General features: G+C 52.7%; 1 protein-coding gene across 8 annotated transcripts in view; it reads left to right on the top strand.

Moving 5' to 3' along the window:
* The window catches only part of PALD1 (phosphatase domain containing paladin 1), a 112,155-nt gene that overhangs the window by 80,593 nt on the left and 14,341 nt on the right, over nucleotides 1-17,221 (top strand). For 5 of the 8 annotated variants that reach the window (XM_033208525.1, XM_033208526.1, XM_033208530.1 and 2 more), the window contains 8 exons: nucleotides 133-228; nucleotides 604-732; nucleotides 1,201-1,317; nucleotides 1,401-1,556; nucleotides 1,887-2,069; nucleotides 3,452-3,592; nucleotides 3,813-3,884; nucleotides 9,807-9,947. In XM_033208525.1, coding sequence (XP_033064416.1) covers nucleotides 133-228; nucleotides 604-732; nucleotides 1,201-1,317; nucleotides 1,401-1,556; nucleotides 1,887-2,069; nucleotides 3,452-3,592; nucleotides 3,813-3,884; nucleotides 9,807-9,947 — 1,035 coding nt within the window. The remainder of the gene's footprint in view (nucleotides 1-132; nucleotides 229-603; nucleotides 733-1,200; nucleotides 1,318-1,400; nucleotides 1,557-1,886; nucleotides 2,070-3,451; nucleotides 3,593-3,812; nucleotides 3,885-9,806; nucleotides 9,948-17,221) is intronic. The other 3 variants (XM_033208527.1, XM_033208528.1, XM_033208529.1) reach the window with 3 other exon arrangements.

Here is a 17,221-nt window from a genome sequence, read left to right on the forward strand (position 1 = left end):
ATAGGGTGAGACACTTAGAAGAACTTCCAACCCTTCTGGAGAGTTCCAAGGCTTAACTCCTGCCCTTGCAGGGATGGGGACAGGGACAAGATGGGGACAGGCCCTTCCTTAACACCCTGTCCTCCCTCTCAGGGAAGCGGCAGCCGACACAGCATCTGGCAGAGGGCGCTGTGGAGCCTGGAGCGGTACTTCTACCTGATCCTGTTTAACTACTACCTTCATGAGCAGGTGGGGCCCGGGAGGAGCAGACCCATGTCCCCTCCTCCTCGGCCTCTTCCAGCCTCCTCACTGCAGTGACTGACTTGCTGTGGAGGGAGACCCCCCACAAGGAACTGGGGAGGGAAGGGAAACCAGGAGAGACCCAGATTCAGGAGTAGTCCCTGAGCGGCTGGGCATAGGGAGGCCCCACCTCTCTCCCCTGGGCCCTCGTTTCTGTTCTTAGCCAGGACACCAGATGTCCAGGTCTTCTCTCAGCCACTGTCCTGTCCCTGCCCCGGGCCATGTTGGCTATCTCCTGGGGCTTCCCCTGCCATGGTGTGGGCAGGGAGATTTCAGGATGGCCCTGTGCCCCTGAATTCCTCGTCTCTCTGCCTCGGGCTGCAGTATCCGCTGGCCTTTGCCCTCAGTTTCAGCCGCTGGCTGTGTGCCCACCCTGAGCTGTACCGCCTGCCCGTGACGCTGAGCTCAGCAGGCCCTGTGGCTCTGAGGGACCTCATTGCCGAGGGCTCCTTGGTGAGTGTGACTGGCAGTCGGGGAAGTGGGTATGGCTGTGTACTGGCCCTGGCCCCTGAACACTGGATTCCTGTGGGTTTGGGGTAAGCGTTGCACTTGCGGGTAAACAAGAGAGGCTGTGGGTGTCGGGATCCTCTTGTGAGCAGAATGGGATCATGCTCAGGCACCAGCAAGTATTTGCAGCTTTGGCCGCTATTCTGGTACCTTCTCCTCAGTCTCAAACCCAAGAGCTCTGGGCAGGGTTCTGGGATCTTTGCCTCCAGCTTCTTGTCTTTGAGCCTCAGCTTCCTGGTCTGGAGAGTGAGCACCATTGCTCTTCTTGCCAGGGCCGGGGGGAAGCTCCAAGTGCTTTGTAAACTGTGAAGCTCAGGTTCCACCCCACCCGCTGCCTGCCTTGGGCCAGGTCCTGACCCTTCCTGTGGCTGCAGTCAGCTGCTGTGGGTCCCAGGCTCGGTGCTCTCCCCACAGCGGAAGGATGATCTGGTCTCCCCGGATGCGCTCAGCACTGTCAGAGAGATGGATGTGGCCAACTTCCGGCGGGTGCCCCGCATGCCCATCTACGGCACAGCCCAGCCCAGCGCCAAGGTGACCCCTCCTCGGGGCCTGGGTCCCCCAGTGGGGTTGAGGAGGGAGGGCTGAGGGCTCACTGCCGGCCCTCCCGTGCCCAGGCCCTGGCGAGCATCCTGGCCTACCTGACGGACGCCAAGAGGAGGCTGCAGAAGGTCGTCTGGGTGAGCCTGAGGGAGGAGGCCGTGTTGGAGTGTGACGGGCACACCCACAGCCTGCGGCGGCCTGGGTCCCCTGTGACTCCTGACCAGCTGGAGGTGAGGCCCCCTGCCCTCTAGGCACCCCTTCCTCCGAGGCTTCTGGGGAGTGGCCTGGGAGGGTCTTCAGAAGGCCCCACGCTCCTGCATACAGATGGAGAATCTGAGGCCCTGGGAGGAGCAGTGTCAGGGAGTGGCCAACTCAGGATTCCCACTAAAGTGCTCTGGTAACCTGCCTGGCTTTGGGGGTGGTTGTGACCCCTGAGGCTTGGAAGGTCAGGGATGGGACTGGAAGCCAGGGCCAGGCCTGGCCATGGCAGGCTCTGGCCTTTCAGGGCTATCCTAGAGCCTGCCCCAGTGGCCTGTGTCCTCCCTCCTGCCCTTCCCCAGACCCTGGAGGCCCAGCTGAAGGCCCATCTAAGTGAGCCTTCCCCGGGCAAGGAGGGTCCTCCGACCCACAGGTTCCAGACCTGGCTCACCATGCAGGAGGTCTTCAGCCAGCACCGCAGGACCTGCCCCGGCCTCACCTACCACCGCATCCCCATGCCGGACTTCTGTGCTCCCCGAGAGGAGGTGAGGGTGATGCTCAGGCTGAGGCCTCTGGGGAAGGACGGGAGGCCTCCCTGCCTCCCCTCTGGCTTGGGCTCTGGGAGAATGAAACGGCCCCAGCTTCTCTATGGGGCCCAGGGATGGTCTCATGGGGTTTTTCCGATTTGGCCCAAGTGGTTTATTCACATCCCTTCTAAGCTTTGTATGTGTGTGTACATGTGTTTATTACGTGTTGTAGGGTGTATGTGTGTGTATTGTGTTACACGTGTGTGTGGGATAGGTGCGTGTGTGTTAGCGGGGTGTGTATTCTGTTACATGTGTGCATATGTGTTATAAGGTGTGTGTACGTGTGTTATGTGTTGTAGGGTATATGTGTGTGTATTGTGTTATGGGTGTATGTTATAGGTGTGTGTGTGTGTGTGTGTTATCGGAGTGTGTGTGTATTCTGTTACAGGTGTGTGTGTGTATTTGTTATAAGGGGTGTGTGTGTGTGTGTTGAGGGTGAGAGCATGTCCATGGTGTCCGTGGTGTGCGTGTCTCAGTTGGGGGCTGTGTATGGAGTGTGTGGGTGGCGTGTGGAGTGTGGCTATGTGTGTGCATGTGTTTTTATGGAGTTTGTGATGTCTCCCTTGTCTGTGTTGGGGACTGTGTATGGAAAACCATCTTTAGGGGAGTGGTGTGGTGTGTGTGGTAGGGTTTGTGGAGGGATGGTTAGGAATGCTTGTGTGTGGCAAGCATTATATGTAGGTCTGTGACTGTGGGTGTCTCTGTAGTGTGTTTACGGGACGTGGATCCCTGTGTGGCATTGTGTGTCTGGCGTGTGTTGTGGTGCGTGTGTTGTAGGTGGGTCGCTGTGTGCTGTGTGTTTCTGGCAATGGGGTCCGTTTCCTGCCTGAGCCCTTCCTGGCGCATCTCTCCGCGGCTCTCACTGCCTGCGGTCTGCTGCCCCCCGGTGGCCGTGTGCTGCCAGGCTTCTCTGAGGTCAGGCCCCCACCCTCATCGTGGGACCAGGGTTGGGTCCAGCTCAGGTGGGTGGCAGGGCCAGCGGTCCATGTGCAGCCCAGGGGCGCAGTACACAGGGGTGGCGTACAGGTGCACGTCCTGCTTGGTGGAAGGTGGGCACCTTGAGCCCCAGGTGCGTACTGTGTTGGCTCACACGTCCTGTCCGGGTGCTTGGTGTGAGGGTGGTTACAGCTGCACAGGTGCAGCTGTTGACACGCACATAGTCTCATGTACTCTGGTGAGTTTTGTTTGTGTGTGCAAGCTTGGGGGCCTGATAGTTTCTGGCCCAAGGACAGTGGCTGGGGCTGCCATGTGGATGGGGCTGCCATGTGGACGGGGGGCCCCGTTGGGGTCTGGGCATCCAGGAGGCAACTGCTGACCCAGACCTTGCTCTCCCCACCCAGGACTTTGACCAGCTGCTGGAGACCCTGCGGGCCGCCCTCTCCAAGGACCCAGGCACTGGCTTCGTGTTCAGCTGCCTCAGCGGCCAGGGCCGTACCACGACTGCGATGGTGGTGGCTGTCCTGGCCTTCTGGCACATCCAGGTACGTGTGGCCTCTCCAGGGAGATTAGAGATTTGCCCAGAGGGGAGTGGACTCTCAGGTCCCAGGCACACAGGTCCTGCAGGAGGGTATGAGGGGCACAGACAGCCTGGTGTGGTCCCAGAGCCCCTTCCATCAGTTTTGGGCAGCCCCTCAGTCCTCCCCAGCAAGGAGCTCCTGGCATTGGGAGGGGGCTTCTGTCTTAGCAGCTGTCCTCCCTCAGGGCTTCCCCGAGGTGGGTGAGGAGGAGCTCGTGAGTGTGCCTGATGCCAAGTTCACTAAGGGTGAATTTCAGGTGAGCATGCCCTGCGGGGTCCCTGGGGCACCTTGGGATGGGAGGGGGAGGAGGAGGACTCCTGCTCACAGGTCTAGGGGTCCTCAAAGCACGTCCCAGTGCTGTCACCTCTGCCACCTCATCATATCAGTGCTTTCCTGTTCCCATTTTATAGATGAGCCCAGCAAGGCATGGGACAGCTTGGCTCTGGGGCCCTGGCAGATGGCTGGCCATGGAGATGTGGGCTGGGCCCCTCCCTGCCCAGCCTTGCTGCTGGGCTGCTGTGTGCCTTGGGGAGGTCACTGGCCACCATCTTGTCTGGGTAATGTTGATAAGAACCTCTCAGCACCTTCAACCCAGCTGTGGTTGATGACCTTGTGTGGGTCACCAGCTTACTCTGCTCTGCCTGTTCCCCTATTTCAGATTAGGGTACTGGATGGCCAGCCACAAACATTCCAGATTTAGTCATCCATGTATTGTGCACCTGCCACATGCCACAGGCCTTCTTCTCAGGCATTCCAAGAGTCATGGCAACGTCTCTCAGAGTTGACCCATGGCTGACCTGCAGTTGGCAGCACAGTTGGCTCTTGTCTCACTGGCTACCTTCGCTACTTGCCCCTCCCCTGCCCTCGCCACAGTCCTGAGGCCCTGACTGCCGTGCAGCACCTCACACTTCCCAAGCTCTTGCAGCCTCTGGGCCTTTGCATATGCTGTGCCTTCTCCCTTCCTTCTTCTGGCTGATCCTCTGATTCTTTCCTTTTTTCTTTTCTTTTTGTGGTAAAATATGCATAACATAAAATTCTTTTTGTGGTAAAATATGCATAACATAAATTAAAATGGCACCATTTCAACCATTTTTAAATGTACAGTTCAGTGGCGTTAAGTACATTCACGTTGTTGTGCAACCATTGCCACAACCCATCTAACTCCTTCATCTTGCAAACAGAACTCTGCCCTCCTATTCAGTAATAATTCCCCATCCTTCCTCCCAGCAGCCCCTGTTCTACTTTCTGTCTCAATGGATGTAACTACTCTAGGAATCTTCTATGAGTGGAATCATACAGTATTTGTGTTTTATGACTAGTTCATTTCACTAAGCATGATATTCTCAAGGTTTACCCACATTGTAGCCTGTGTCAGAGTTTCTTTCCTTTTAGAGGCTGAATAATATCCCATTGTATAGATAGACCACATTTTGTTTCTCCATTCCTCCATCAAGGGACACTATTTGCTTCCACCTTTTGGCTGTCATGAGTGATGCTGCTATGAAGTGCATTGTACATGTAGCGGAGTCCCTGCTTTCCGTTCTTTTGGGCATATACCCAGGAATGGAAGTACTGGGTCCTATGGTAATTCTCTTTACTTTTTTGAGGAACCAGCATGCTGTTTGCCACAGGATATGCACCATTTTACATTCCTACCAGCAACACACAAAGGTGCCAATATTTCCACATCCTCGCCAACACTCAATTTCTGTTTTTTCTTTTCTTTCTTTCTTTCTTTTCTTTCTTTTCTTCCTTTCTTCCTTTCTTTGTTTCTTTCTTGGGATGGGGTTTCACCATGTTGGCCAGGCTGGTCTTGAACTCCTGACCTCAGATGATCCACCTGCCTCGGCCTCCCAAAGTGCTGGTATTACAGGCATGAGCCACCATGCCCAGCCAGTTTTTTTTTTTTTTTTTTTTTGGATGGTAGCCATCCTGCTGGGTATGAAGTGGTATTTTGTGGCTTTGATTTGCATTTCTCTAATGATTAGTGATGTTCAATATCTTTTTATGTGTTTATTGGCCACTCGTATATCTTCTTTGGAGAAATGTCTGTTCAAGTCCTTTGCCCATTTTTGAATTGGATTGTTGTTGAGTTTTGGTTCTTTGTATATTCTGGAAACTAATCTCTTATAGGAGAGGTTATGTATAAATATGTTCTCTAATATGTGGGCTGACTTTTTACTCATTCATAGTGTCATCTGATGCACAAAAGTTTTTAATTTTGATGAAGTCCAGTTTGTCTGTTTTTTCTTTTGTTGCCTGTGCCCTTGGTGCTGTATCCAAGAAATCATTGCCAACTCCAATGTCATGAAGCTTCTCCCCTGTGTTTTATCCTAAGACTTTTATAGTTTTAACTCTTAGGTTAAAATCCTAAGTTTTACGATTTTTTTTTTTGATCCATTTTGAGTTAGTTTTTGTATATGGTGTGAGGTAAGGGTTATCTAAGTTTATTCTTTTGCATGTGGGTATCTGGTTTTTCCAGCACCATTAGTTCAAGAGTCTGTTTTTCCCCATTGAAAGGTCTTGGCACCCTTGTTGAAAGCCACTTGACCATATATATGAGGGTTTATTTTCCAGCTGAATGTAGTCTTTGCATCGGTTCTTTGAATGTGATGGTTAGGCCTCTGCTTCCTCACACCAGGCCCTGTGCTGGGAGCTGTGTGTACTCCCCCTGTCCCCTTTCCCAGCCCCCAGGAGGTAGGTGCTTTTACTGCTCCCAGTTTGTAGAGGAGAAAATGAGGCCTGGGGAGACAAATTTATTACCCTAGGGCCACATCAGAGAGGTGGGGCTGGGGTATAAGCCAGGCTGTGAACCTCAGAGCCTGTGTTCCAAAGTTACATCATGTGACCTGAAGACACCCCTGTATACCCCATCCTCACCCACCCCCAGATAATCTAGACCAGCTTCTTTTGCAATTAGTTCAGCATTTGCTGAGTCCACAGTCTATTGAGGAGAAGGGAATATTCAGTAGAGTGTGAAGAGGCCCAGAGCAGACACTGGTTTTAAGGGCCAAAAGTGCAGCTGAGGGAGCCTGAGAGGGCTTCGTAGAGGAGGCAGCATTTGAGTGCCTTTGGGGAAGATGAGTGAGTATGCTTGGTGAGGAGAGGAGTGTGTAGAAGGATCAAGTGTGCAAAGGAGGGATTCTGGAAAGGACAGGAACTATGTAAGGCTGTGATTTGTCAGAAGGGAATCAGGCAGGACTGAGGGGTGGGGGCCCAGATTGTGAAGGCCCTGGAGGGTTGCTCTATGTGTTTGACCTTGACTGTGAGGCCAGCAGGGAGGCAGAGGAGGTTGTGATCAGACTGTCAGTCTGGGGGTCCCAGCAGGCAGTTGTGTGGTTTGGGGAGTGGAGGGAGAGGCAGGAGCTGAGTGAGGAGGGGCTGCAGGGTGAGCAGGAGCAGCCCAGTCCTCACTGGTAGGCCTTGTGGGCTCCTGGATGTGGGGTGACGAGGGCACCTAGGATGACCTCGAGTTTCTGGCTTTGCGGTTGTGACAGCTGTCGAGATGTGGAATTCAGGGGAGGAACAGCTGCAGCAGAGGCCAGGAGTTGGGTTCCCTGTGAAAAGCTGCAGTCCTCTGTCTGAGGTGGCCCCCAGGGGACACAGTTCCCTGCACCTTTCTGGCGACCTGCCTAGAGTCTGGGATTGGGGGTGTGGACTGGGCAGCTCCCTCCTGCTCCCCTGGGCACAGCCTGAGCCAGATCTGCCACTAGTTCCTTCCAGACTATTCCTTTTTCTCCTCCCACTTGGCTGCAACTCCATGCCTGCTGGGGTGCCCAGCCCCCGGCCAGGACTCTGAGAAACACACGAGTTGGGAAAAGGCCCTCTTTCCCTGTTCTTAAGTGGTAGCCAGAGAGAGAAGAGGGCGAGTTAGGTGTTCATTCATTCACTGGGCAGCTGTTGCTGGGGCATCAGGCAGGTGCCAGCTGCCACTCCAGGTGCTGGCAGAAAGCCCCTCACTTAGTGGGGAGCGGGCATGAAAGCAGAAGCAGATGAGCAGGTGGCTGTCGACCATGGGACAGGGCTTTGCAGGGACCTTGCAGAGTGGTGGGGGTGGGTGGTGGGAGGGGTTATGGGTGAGGCTGGAGAAATAGGCTGGGACCAGGTGGTGCAGGGGGCCTTGTAGGCCCCAGTTTCTGTGCTGAGTGCAAGGGAGCCATGAAGAGATCAAAGCCTGGGAATTATACAAACATGGGTTCACATCTATACTTTTGTAAGACCTCTCTGGCCACCAGGGAGAGGGAGGGTGGGGAGGAGGCGGAGACGCTGGTCAGAGGGGTACTGATGTGGAGGCAAAGGGGGATGGAGGTCTGGATCAGGTGCCAGCTGTAGAGAGGTGCAGTGTAGACAGATTTGCAGGGGAACTCAGCACAGGGTGGCTAAGAGGGCCTGTGGGGAAGAGCCATAGAGTGACCTAAACAAGCTTCAGTTTTCCCTTGCAATAAAGGGTAGATTATATCATTTTTTTTCTTTTTCTTTTTCTTTTTTCTTTTTCTTATTACTCAGAGATGGGGTCTCACTATGTTGGCCAGGTTGGTCTTGAACTTCTGGCCTCAAGCGATCTCTCCACCTCAGCCTCCCAAAGTGCTGGGATTATAGGCATGAGCCACTGCACCTGGCCTGGGTGGGGGATTATATCAGATGAGTGGTGTCCAACTCTGAGCGTCTGCGCAGTACCTGGGGCTCCTGCAGGTTACCAGGAGGGTGGGGAGGCTTCTCACACCCCCTCCTCACCCCTCCAGCCCTAGTATGTGACAGCTATCTGTTTTATAGATCAAAGTTCTGCATGAGGCCTTGTTTGAAGCAGGATTTCTACTGCTTAAAAAATAAGCACCTCAACCAGGCGTGGTGGCTCACGCCTGTAATTCTAGCACTTTGGGAGGCTTAGGTGAGCGGATCACCTGAGGCCAGGAGTTCAAGACCAGCCTGGCCAACATTGCGAAACCCTGTCTCTACTAAAAATACAAAAATTAGCTGGGTGCAGTGGCAGGCGCCTGTAATCCCAGCTACTTGGGAGGCTGAGGTGGGGGAATTGGTTGAACCCAGGAGTCGGAGGTTGCAGTGAGCCGAGATCTTGCCATTGCATTCCAGACTGGGTGACAGGGCGAGACTCCATCCCAAACAAAACAAAACAAAAATAAGCACCTTAGGTCAACTTAACATTCCATGGGTGTATTGGGGTAGTTTTTATATCGTGTAATACAGAGCATACAAAATCGCAATTTGGAGTCACGGTCGTGCATTTAATATGTCTTGAACATCTTAAATCACTTCTGTTCCCAAGTTTTTTTGTAGAATTATTTCCTAACGAAAACCACTTCTTGATTGTGGCTCTCCTGTGAGAACTGGGTGCACTCTGTGATGTCTTTGGCTGTGGCAGTCCCGTTTTCTTAGTGACTCTGTTGATGTGCTCTGACACTGAAAATCTGTGTAGTGTACAAGATACTAAGTTGTGGATTGGTGGGGCTTTTATGCCACAGCTTATCAGAACTTGAAGATACTGGTACTTAATACCCTCTTAAGGAACAATTTACCTCCAACTTTTAGACTGGAAAATTAATGGAATAACTTCCCAGCACTTTGGGAGGCTGAGGGCGTGGATTGCCTTAACCCAGGAGTTTGAGATTAGCCTGGGCAACATGGCAAAACCCCGTTTCTACTAAAAGTACAGAACATCAGCCAGGCGTGGTGGCATGGGCCTGTAGTCCCAGCTTCTCGGGAGGTTGGGGTGGGAGGATCACCTGAGTCCAGGAAGTTGAGGTTTCAGTAAGCCCTGATCACGCCACTGCACTCCTGCCTAGACGACAGAGTGAGACTCTGTCTCCATAAAACAACAAAAACTGTCAATGGAATAACTAAAAAGGAATCATAATCCATACCTTTTTTAGATTTTCAGTACAAATTGCAATGTCTGTGTACTGATTCTCAACACAACCAATAAATCCCAATTGTGGAGGAAAAAAAAAAGCACCTGGGTAGCCTGGCCCCTGAGATGTCCAGGATCCCCCTGTCTTCCCTCAGTCTGAGAACTGAGGAACAGGCAGGGCTCTGTGGTCAACACCTGGGCCTTAGGCCTGCTGTGGCCTTTTGGTGAGGGTGCAAGCCTGGTGCTGGGGCTGTGGGTTCTCACCTGCCCCCACCAGCTTTCTGTCTGCTCACCCCCGTTCTCTGGCCCCAGGTAGTAATGAAGGTGGTGCAGCTGCTGCCCGATGGGCACCGTGTGAAGAAGGAGGTGGACGCGGCACTGGACACCGTCAGCGAGACCATGACGCCCATGCACTACCACCTGCGGGAGATCATCATCTGCACCTACCGCCAGGTGAGCCCCCGCCCCACCTCGCCCCACCCCAGCCACCCTTCCGGGTGTGCACGGCCCAGGGAGTGGCTGATGTGGCTTTGGGGTTGCTAGGGGTCCTAGGGGCCCCTCCTTGGCTCCTGGTCACTTTTCCACCTTCTGGAAGTAGAAGTGATCCATGAAATGGACACATCCCCAGCCCCAACCCACTCATACCAGATTCTGGAGTGGTGGGGGCATGTGTGCAGGGGCCATGTTCAAAGCATTCAACAACTGCTGCGGCCCTGGGACCAATCAAGGATGTGGCCAATCAGAGTGAACACCCAGGAGCCCTGTGGTGCCAGGCATTAACCCTCTAGTTTCTGGGTCCTGGCAGGGGGACCAGAGGTCCCAGGCAGGAGTCAGGTCATGGTGGGTGGGGACCCTCAGGGTCTTGGAGTGGCTGTTTCACAACTAGCATGGAGGCCGTCATCCCGGGATGTGGGTGTGTCTGTGCTGCCCTGGGGTTGGGGCTGGCTCCCAGATGGGGTATTTTTGGTCTGCTCAGTAAAAATTGTTTTTAAATAACTCATCACATTATAAAAATAAAGTTTTGGCCAGGCACGGTGGCTCATGCCTGTAATCCCAGCACTTTAGGAGGCCGAGACAGGCAGATCACCTGAGGTCAGGAGTTGGAGACCAGATGGGCCAATGTGGTGAAACTCCATCTCTACTAAAATACAAAAATTAGCCAGGTGTGGTGGCAGGCGCCTGTAGTCCCAGCTACTCGGGAGGGTGAGACAGGAGAATCGCTTGAACCCGGGAGGCGGAGGTTGCAGTGAGCGAAGATCGTGCCACTGCACTCCAGCCTGGGCAATAGTGAGACTCCTCAAAAAAAAAAAAAGTTTCATAATAGTCCAGATTTCATGTAATAATCTGGATTTTCAACCTATCTGGAAAGAATGTGCCCTTAAGCCTGCCTGGGTCCCCAGTACTCCCTGCTCTGTCACTCAGCCCTACTGGCCCAGTCCCATGACCACAGGCTGATGTGGGCTCTGGAGTTTTCTTCCTGGGTCTCTGTGTGGAGTGCTCACTTCTGTTCCTCTCTGGCCCAGTGAATCTGATTGCCTTCTGGGACAGAGGCAGGTGCTGAGTGGGAGGGGCAGTGGTGCGAGCCGGTGGGTAGGGGGTGAGGACTTCATGGTGCTGAGAGGGGGCTATATGTGCCAGCCATGTGTTCCCCACTGCTGGCCAGCAATTCTTAGAAACAGCTCTTGCCTGTGGCCCCTCCAGAGGGGGCCTGCCCCAAGCCAGCCCTGCGCTCGGCTGTAGCTGTGCACACATTGGGGCAATGACTGATTGGGCCCAGCTTTTGCTCAGGGTCATGGATCAGGCCCTAACTGGGGCAAAGGGTGGATGCCTAGCTGGAAGGCAGGGTAAGGCATCTGGGGTCAACCTGGGTCCAAGATCAGAGGTCAGTTGGGAGGGGAGTTTGGAGAGATTAAGGGGCTGCCAGGCCAGGGGAAGAGTGACTCACACCTGTAATCCCAGCACTTTGGGAGACGTAGGCAGGAGGATCACTTGAGGCTAGGTGTTTGAGACCTGCCTGGGCAACATAGCAAGACCTTGTCTCTACAAAAAAAAAAAAAGAAAGAAAAAAAATTAGCTGGGCATGGTGGCCTGTGGTCCCAGCTACTTGGGAGGCTGAAGTGGGAGGACTTCTTGAGCCTGAGAAGTAGAGGCTGCAGTGAGGTGTTGTCACTCCACTGCACTCCAGCCTGGGTGATGGAGAGACTGTCTCAAAAAAAAAAAAAAAAAAAAGGCTGTTAAATGTGGGGAGGGGAAGGTGGTTAAGGAGTTTTCAGAAGATGGACTGGTGAATTTAGGAAGAACTATTTTCTTCAGGGCCATAGTTAGATTGGATCCTGAGTCTCCTTTTGAGTTACCTTTGGGTCCCTCTCACAATGGTCTTGTGGCAGCAATGAGCTAAGAAGCTGAGCTCCTCCCACTTTCAGAGGATGCTGAGAGGGTTGAGAATCGAGGCTTCCAGTTCAGTCTGCAGCTGGAGGCCCAATAGTTGAAAAAGGATGCCTGCTTCAGAGCATCTTAGACCCTCCATCCCATGCTGGCCAGGGTCTGTTAGCCCCTACCTCCCTGACTTCTGAAGCTGATAGGCCTCCCTTCCTCTGATCTCCGCAGCCCTGGAAGTCTATTGTGAGGCACCCAGAGGGTGGAGCAGGGAGCATGACAGGGCCTGAGCCATGGGGAGAGAGGAGGGTTCCCCCAGAGGTGGGCTGGAGCAGTGTCCTCAGAGAGCCTGGGAAGGCGTGTCAGGTGGGAGGGGCTGCATGGCAAAGGCCAGGGGGCCGAAAGGTGCACAATGAGTTTAGAGGCAGCAAAGGTGGTTTGGTGCATGCATCTGATGACATAGAAGTTGTTGGAGATGAGTTGGTGTGGGTGAGTTGGCGCTCCTCCTTGGACATTGGAGAGGGAAAGGTGGTTGGGACTGTGAGAGGTGATTGCTTTACTCTGGTGGCATTGGAGGAAGAAGGTGGCTGGGGCTGTTAGAGGTGGTCACTCTGGCTGCCTTCTGAATGTGAAGTGTTATTTAATGAGAATGTGAAGTGTTATTTAATGAGGAGGGAGGAAGCAGAGCCAGCTGAGGATTCTTACCCGCTCCCACCAGGTCACCCACCCCCTTTCCAAAGGCCAGGTTGGTTGTGACCTCTGCAGTGGGAGGACGGCGATCCCTGAGCCCCAGAGCCCCTTGGAGGGCCCAGAGGCAAGATGTAGAGTCATTCCAGAATATGGCCACCAGGGGGCGCCAGTGACCTACCTGGCCAAATTCTTAGAGGCCCTGAAGAGCAGAGGGACTGAGACACCCTCTGGTTCAGGGCCTTGCACCCCGCATGTGCAAGAGATCTGAGAGCTTTAAACCATGCTGTGGCAGAGCTCCATTCCTAGAGAGTCTGATTTAGTTGGTGGGGGTGTCTTGGCCAGGGCACGGGTCTTGTTTTTGAAGTCTCCCAGGTGATTCCAATGCACAGCCAAGGCTGAGAGCCACATAGTCTAAGCAGCGGCCCCCAGCTTTAGTGGACTTCAGAATCACCTGGTGGGCTTGTTAAAATGCAGACTGCTGGGCCCCACTCTGGAGCTTCTGATTCTGGAGGTCTGGAGGTCTAACACACTCCCAGATGATACTGATGCTGTCAGGGACCACACTGGGGGACCTGCCATCCCCCCACAATCTCCGTTACAGCAGCTTTATTGACATACAATTTACGATGTATATAATTCACGTGCCATGCAATTCACTCATTTATGGTGCATGAGTCCGTGGTTTTTAGTACATTCACAGAGTTGTGCATCCAGCACCACATCAAGTTTAGAACATTTTTCATCACCCTGAAAAGAAACCTCACACCCGCTCGCAGTCGCTTCCCCTCCCCCACCCTCTGGCAGCCACTGATCTTTCTGCCTCTATGGATTTGCATGGTCTGGCCATTTCATATAAATGGAATCATACAGTCTGTGGTCCTTTGTGTCTGGCTTCTTTCACTTAGCATAATGTTTGAAGGTTTATTCTTCATTTTTATGGCTGCATAATATTCCGTTGTATAGAAATACCCCTTTATGTCTGTCTATTCATCAGCTGATAGACATTTGGCTTGTTGTAGAACTTTTTGGCTATTATGAATAATGTTGCTGTGAAAATTCATGTACAAGTTTTTGTGTGAACGTATGTTTTCATTTATCTTGATTATGTACCTAGGAGTGGAATTGCTGGATCATATGGTCATTCTGTGTTTAACCTTTTCAGGTTAATTCACCATGAATTGTTGACTGAGTGGGGATGAAGGGCAGCGGTCTTCACTCCCAGCCCATGTTCCTCCCCAGACCATGTTGTCCTTGACCCAAGGATCTCATTCATGTTGCTCCAGTGGGCTGCTGGGAGGTTGTGGAGGCTCTAGAAAGGCAGCGGCCCCTACCACCCCTTCCCTCTAATGGTGACTTCTGGAAATTGGCAGTCAGGTCTCACCTGCAGTATCAGCTGTCCTTCTGGTTTCAAACCAGAAGTCCCCAGGTGGCCTCCAGCAGGGTCTGTGGTTCACTGCTCAGAGCAGGCTGGGTACTGGGTGTGCAGGGGGTGCCATCAGCCTGGTCAGATCCCCCACAGCCTCTGGATGTAAATGAACCTGAGCTCAGGCTTGGGCAGGGCTTTATCCCCTCCACTGGCTTAATTTGCCTGGGAATGTTCTAGGTTCGGTCCACATTTGGCCCATCTGATGTTTTCCAAAATCCCGAGAGTCCACTTGGGATCCTGAAATTCAACAGTACGTGTCTACTTGGCTTCCTGCCCCTCACTCCCCAGAACCCCCAAATGGTGAATTTCCTTTTCCTGGCCCCCTGCCAGCTTCAGCAGTCAACTTATACTTTAATAATAAGCAGTTAAGAACACAGTTCCTGTGTTACGGCATTTGTGCTTCTTCAGCAATAACGCTATTCCAGGGCCCTCAGTTGGGAACAGTGGAAGAATTTGGAGGTCAATTTCCTTTTGTGGATCAGAGAGGAGGGCTCAGAATGTGCATGAATCTTCATTTGCACCCTGAGGTTGCACAGCAAGAATAAGGACAGTAAGTACCAAAAGCTTAGATGGCCCAGGGAGAGCAAAGAGTCTCCCAGAATCCTGATAACGATGATTTTACTTTTGCCCTTTTCTTTCTGGGCTTTGTGCACTTGCATGCAGCCTCTCTGGAAGCTGTGATTGCGGCAGGCCCACCGGACATCTCTGGCCGCTCACCTAGGCTGTGTTTGTGCATTTCAACATGTGCCCAGCCAGCACGTGCTGCCTCAGCGCTGGGCCCTGTGCTGACACTGAGCGGGGGCCAGTGATGAAAGGTGCGCAGAGCTGACGTTCTAGTAGGGCAGAGAGAGGCAAAATTAAGCAACAGCTCCGGCTCTGGGCATTTTGTTGTGTTTGTCGAGGAGCCCTTACATCATCGCATTCTGTGTTCACATACCACGCAGTGAGTGGAAGTGCCGTTTCCCACGCTGTTCCTGTGTATAGCATGTGTGGCCGGCCCTTCACGTTCTTTGATGTCATCTTCTGGGATGGGGTGACGTGGGCCTCGTAGCGCATGTGGCTCTTCCGTTGTGTGGATTATTTCTGTAAGGCTGATGCTTAGAAGTAGAATTATTGAATGAGTCAAAACGTAGGAACTTATATTTTTAAGTATTTTGGAATGTTTCAAACAAAATTTCAAAGCAGAGAGTATAGTTTCCTCAGCCCTCGTGTGCCCACCTCCCAGCTGCAGTAAGTACCCATCTCAGCCAGTCTTATTTCATCTCAAGCCCTCTGAGCTCTACACTGAATTATTTTAAAGCATATCCCAGTCCTCACACTACTTCTTCTGTGCATATTTCAGTACGTACCTCTAAAGAAGGGGGGTCTTTTAAAGAAGGTAATCACACCGCCGTTGTTGCCTCTTAAACAATGGACAGTCTCTACTTACCAGCAAATATCTGGTCAATGTTTAGATGTTTCCACTAATTTCACAGGCCTTCTGCAGCTGGATCAGGATCCAAACGAGATCCACATGTTGCATTTGATTGACGTGGCCCTAACTCTCTTTTAATCTCAAACAGTTCTCCTTCCCCCCTCCGAAATGTATTTGTGAGGTGAACTGGTTGTCTTCCTGGGCTTCCTGGAGCTAATTTTGCTAGTTGCACCCCCTAGGTTTAAGTTGGCCTGTGCTTCTTGGAAATGGTTCTCATCCAAGGCTTCACAAGATTCTGGCTCATTGTGGCCGGAATGGTTACTGGGGGTGCCATATGCTGCTGTTGGGGCCGGAAGGTCCTATTGTCTCTCCTGTTATGACTGGCTTCTGGGCATCGCCAACTTGCAGAATGGTGATCTGCTGGCTCTCTCATTCCATCTACGTTAATTAACCGCAACACTTCCAGAATGAGAGACTTCCCCTCAGGTGTGGTGGGGACAGATAGTCAGGTTCCATGCTTGCTGTTTCCTTTGATTTCCCTGTCTCCAGTGGATGGGTTGGTTTGGGAGATGCTTGTCTAAAAATGAGGGAAAGATGTTGGCTGCAGCAAGGCCTAAGGTTCCTCCAGATTTGGATGTGGTTGGAGTCTGTGAGGAGGGTCTGGGTGACTGGAGTGAGAGCCGACAGGGAGAGGGATGGGGTAGAGGCTCATGTGGAGGGACGGGGAGTCACTAGAGACCCAGTGCTGGCCACCCATGTCCTGATATCTCCTTGACCAACTTGGAACTAGTCCGAGAGGTGCCCATGCTGGGCTGATAGACATTTTCACCACCTCAGTCCTCACTTTGCCTGTGTGTGATAAAGGGCGTACTAATGTTGGTTCCGGTTTTACATTTGAGGAGGGAGGCACTGAGCTTGCCCAAGAATATGCTGCTGGCAGATTTAGGAAGGGGGCAAGACCCAGCCCCTGGCTCCCAGATTGGGCCTCTCCGCCATGCCATATGGCCTCCCAAGTGGGAGGAGGCACCATTTCATCTCTCCCTGTCCACCTTGAGCCCTGCTGCAGGGAAACAGAACTGGAAGCCATGGTCCTTGCCCTTGAGGAAGTCGCAGACTAAGCAGGAGAAGGACGAGGAAAAGAACGCATACCAGACCCAGGTTGTGGGTGCAGCTGGGAGGTGGTGGAGCTGAGCCTAGGCACATATTTTCCACTGGGACAGACCTTCCCTGAGGGAACAGCCTCGACCCTTCTCTCTGCTTATGCCTGTCTCAAGCAGCCCAACTTCAGGGGCTGCAGCCTATGGCAATGCCCCTCTGTTCTCCAGTGTGTGCAAGATTGAGTCAAGGCTCGGATGCCCCGTGCATGTGAAGGGACCAGATGCTTGGGGCATTTTAAGAACTGCCTCAAGGCCGTGCACTCTGGCTCATGCCTGTAATCCCAGCACTTTGGGAGGCCAAGGCAGGAGGGTCACCTGAGGTCAGGAGTTCAAGACCAGTCTGGCCAACATGGTGAAACCCTGTCTCTACAAAAATGCAAAAATTAGCTGAGCGTGGTGGCGCACCTGTAATCCCAGCTACTTGGGAGGCTGAGGCAGAAGTATCACTCGAACCCTGGAGGCAGAGGTTGCAGTGAGCTGAGATCATGCTGTTGCACTCTAGCCTGGGTCACAGAGTGAGACTCCATCTCAAAACAAACAAGTAAACAAACAAACTGCCTCAAAAGGAAAAAAGAAAGAAAGAAAACCCATTGAACTAAGCCACTTCCGGCGCTTTGGATGGAAGTGAGAATTCCAGGCCCCGGCTGAGGAGAATCCAACATGG

Source organism: Trachypithecus francoisi, unplaced genomic scaffold (assembly GCF_009764315.1).
Source record: "Trachypithecus francoisi isolate TF-2019V2 unplaced genomic scaffold, Tfra_2.0 Lachesis_group9, whole genome shotgun sequence".
Classification (NCBI taxonomy): domain Eukaryota; kingdom Metazoa; phylum Chordata; class Mammalia; order Primates; family Cercopithecidae; genus Trachypithecus; species Trachypithecus francoisi.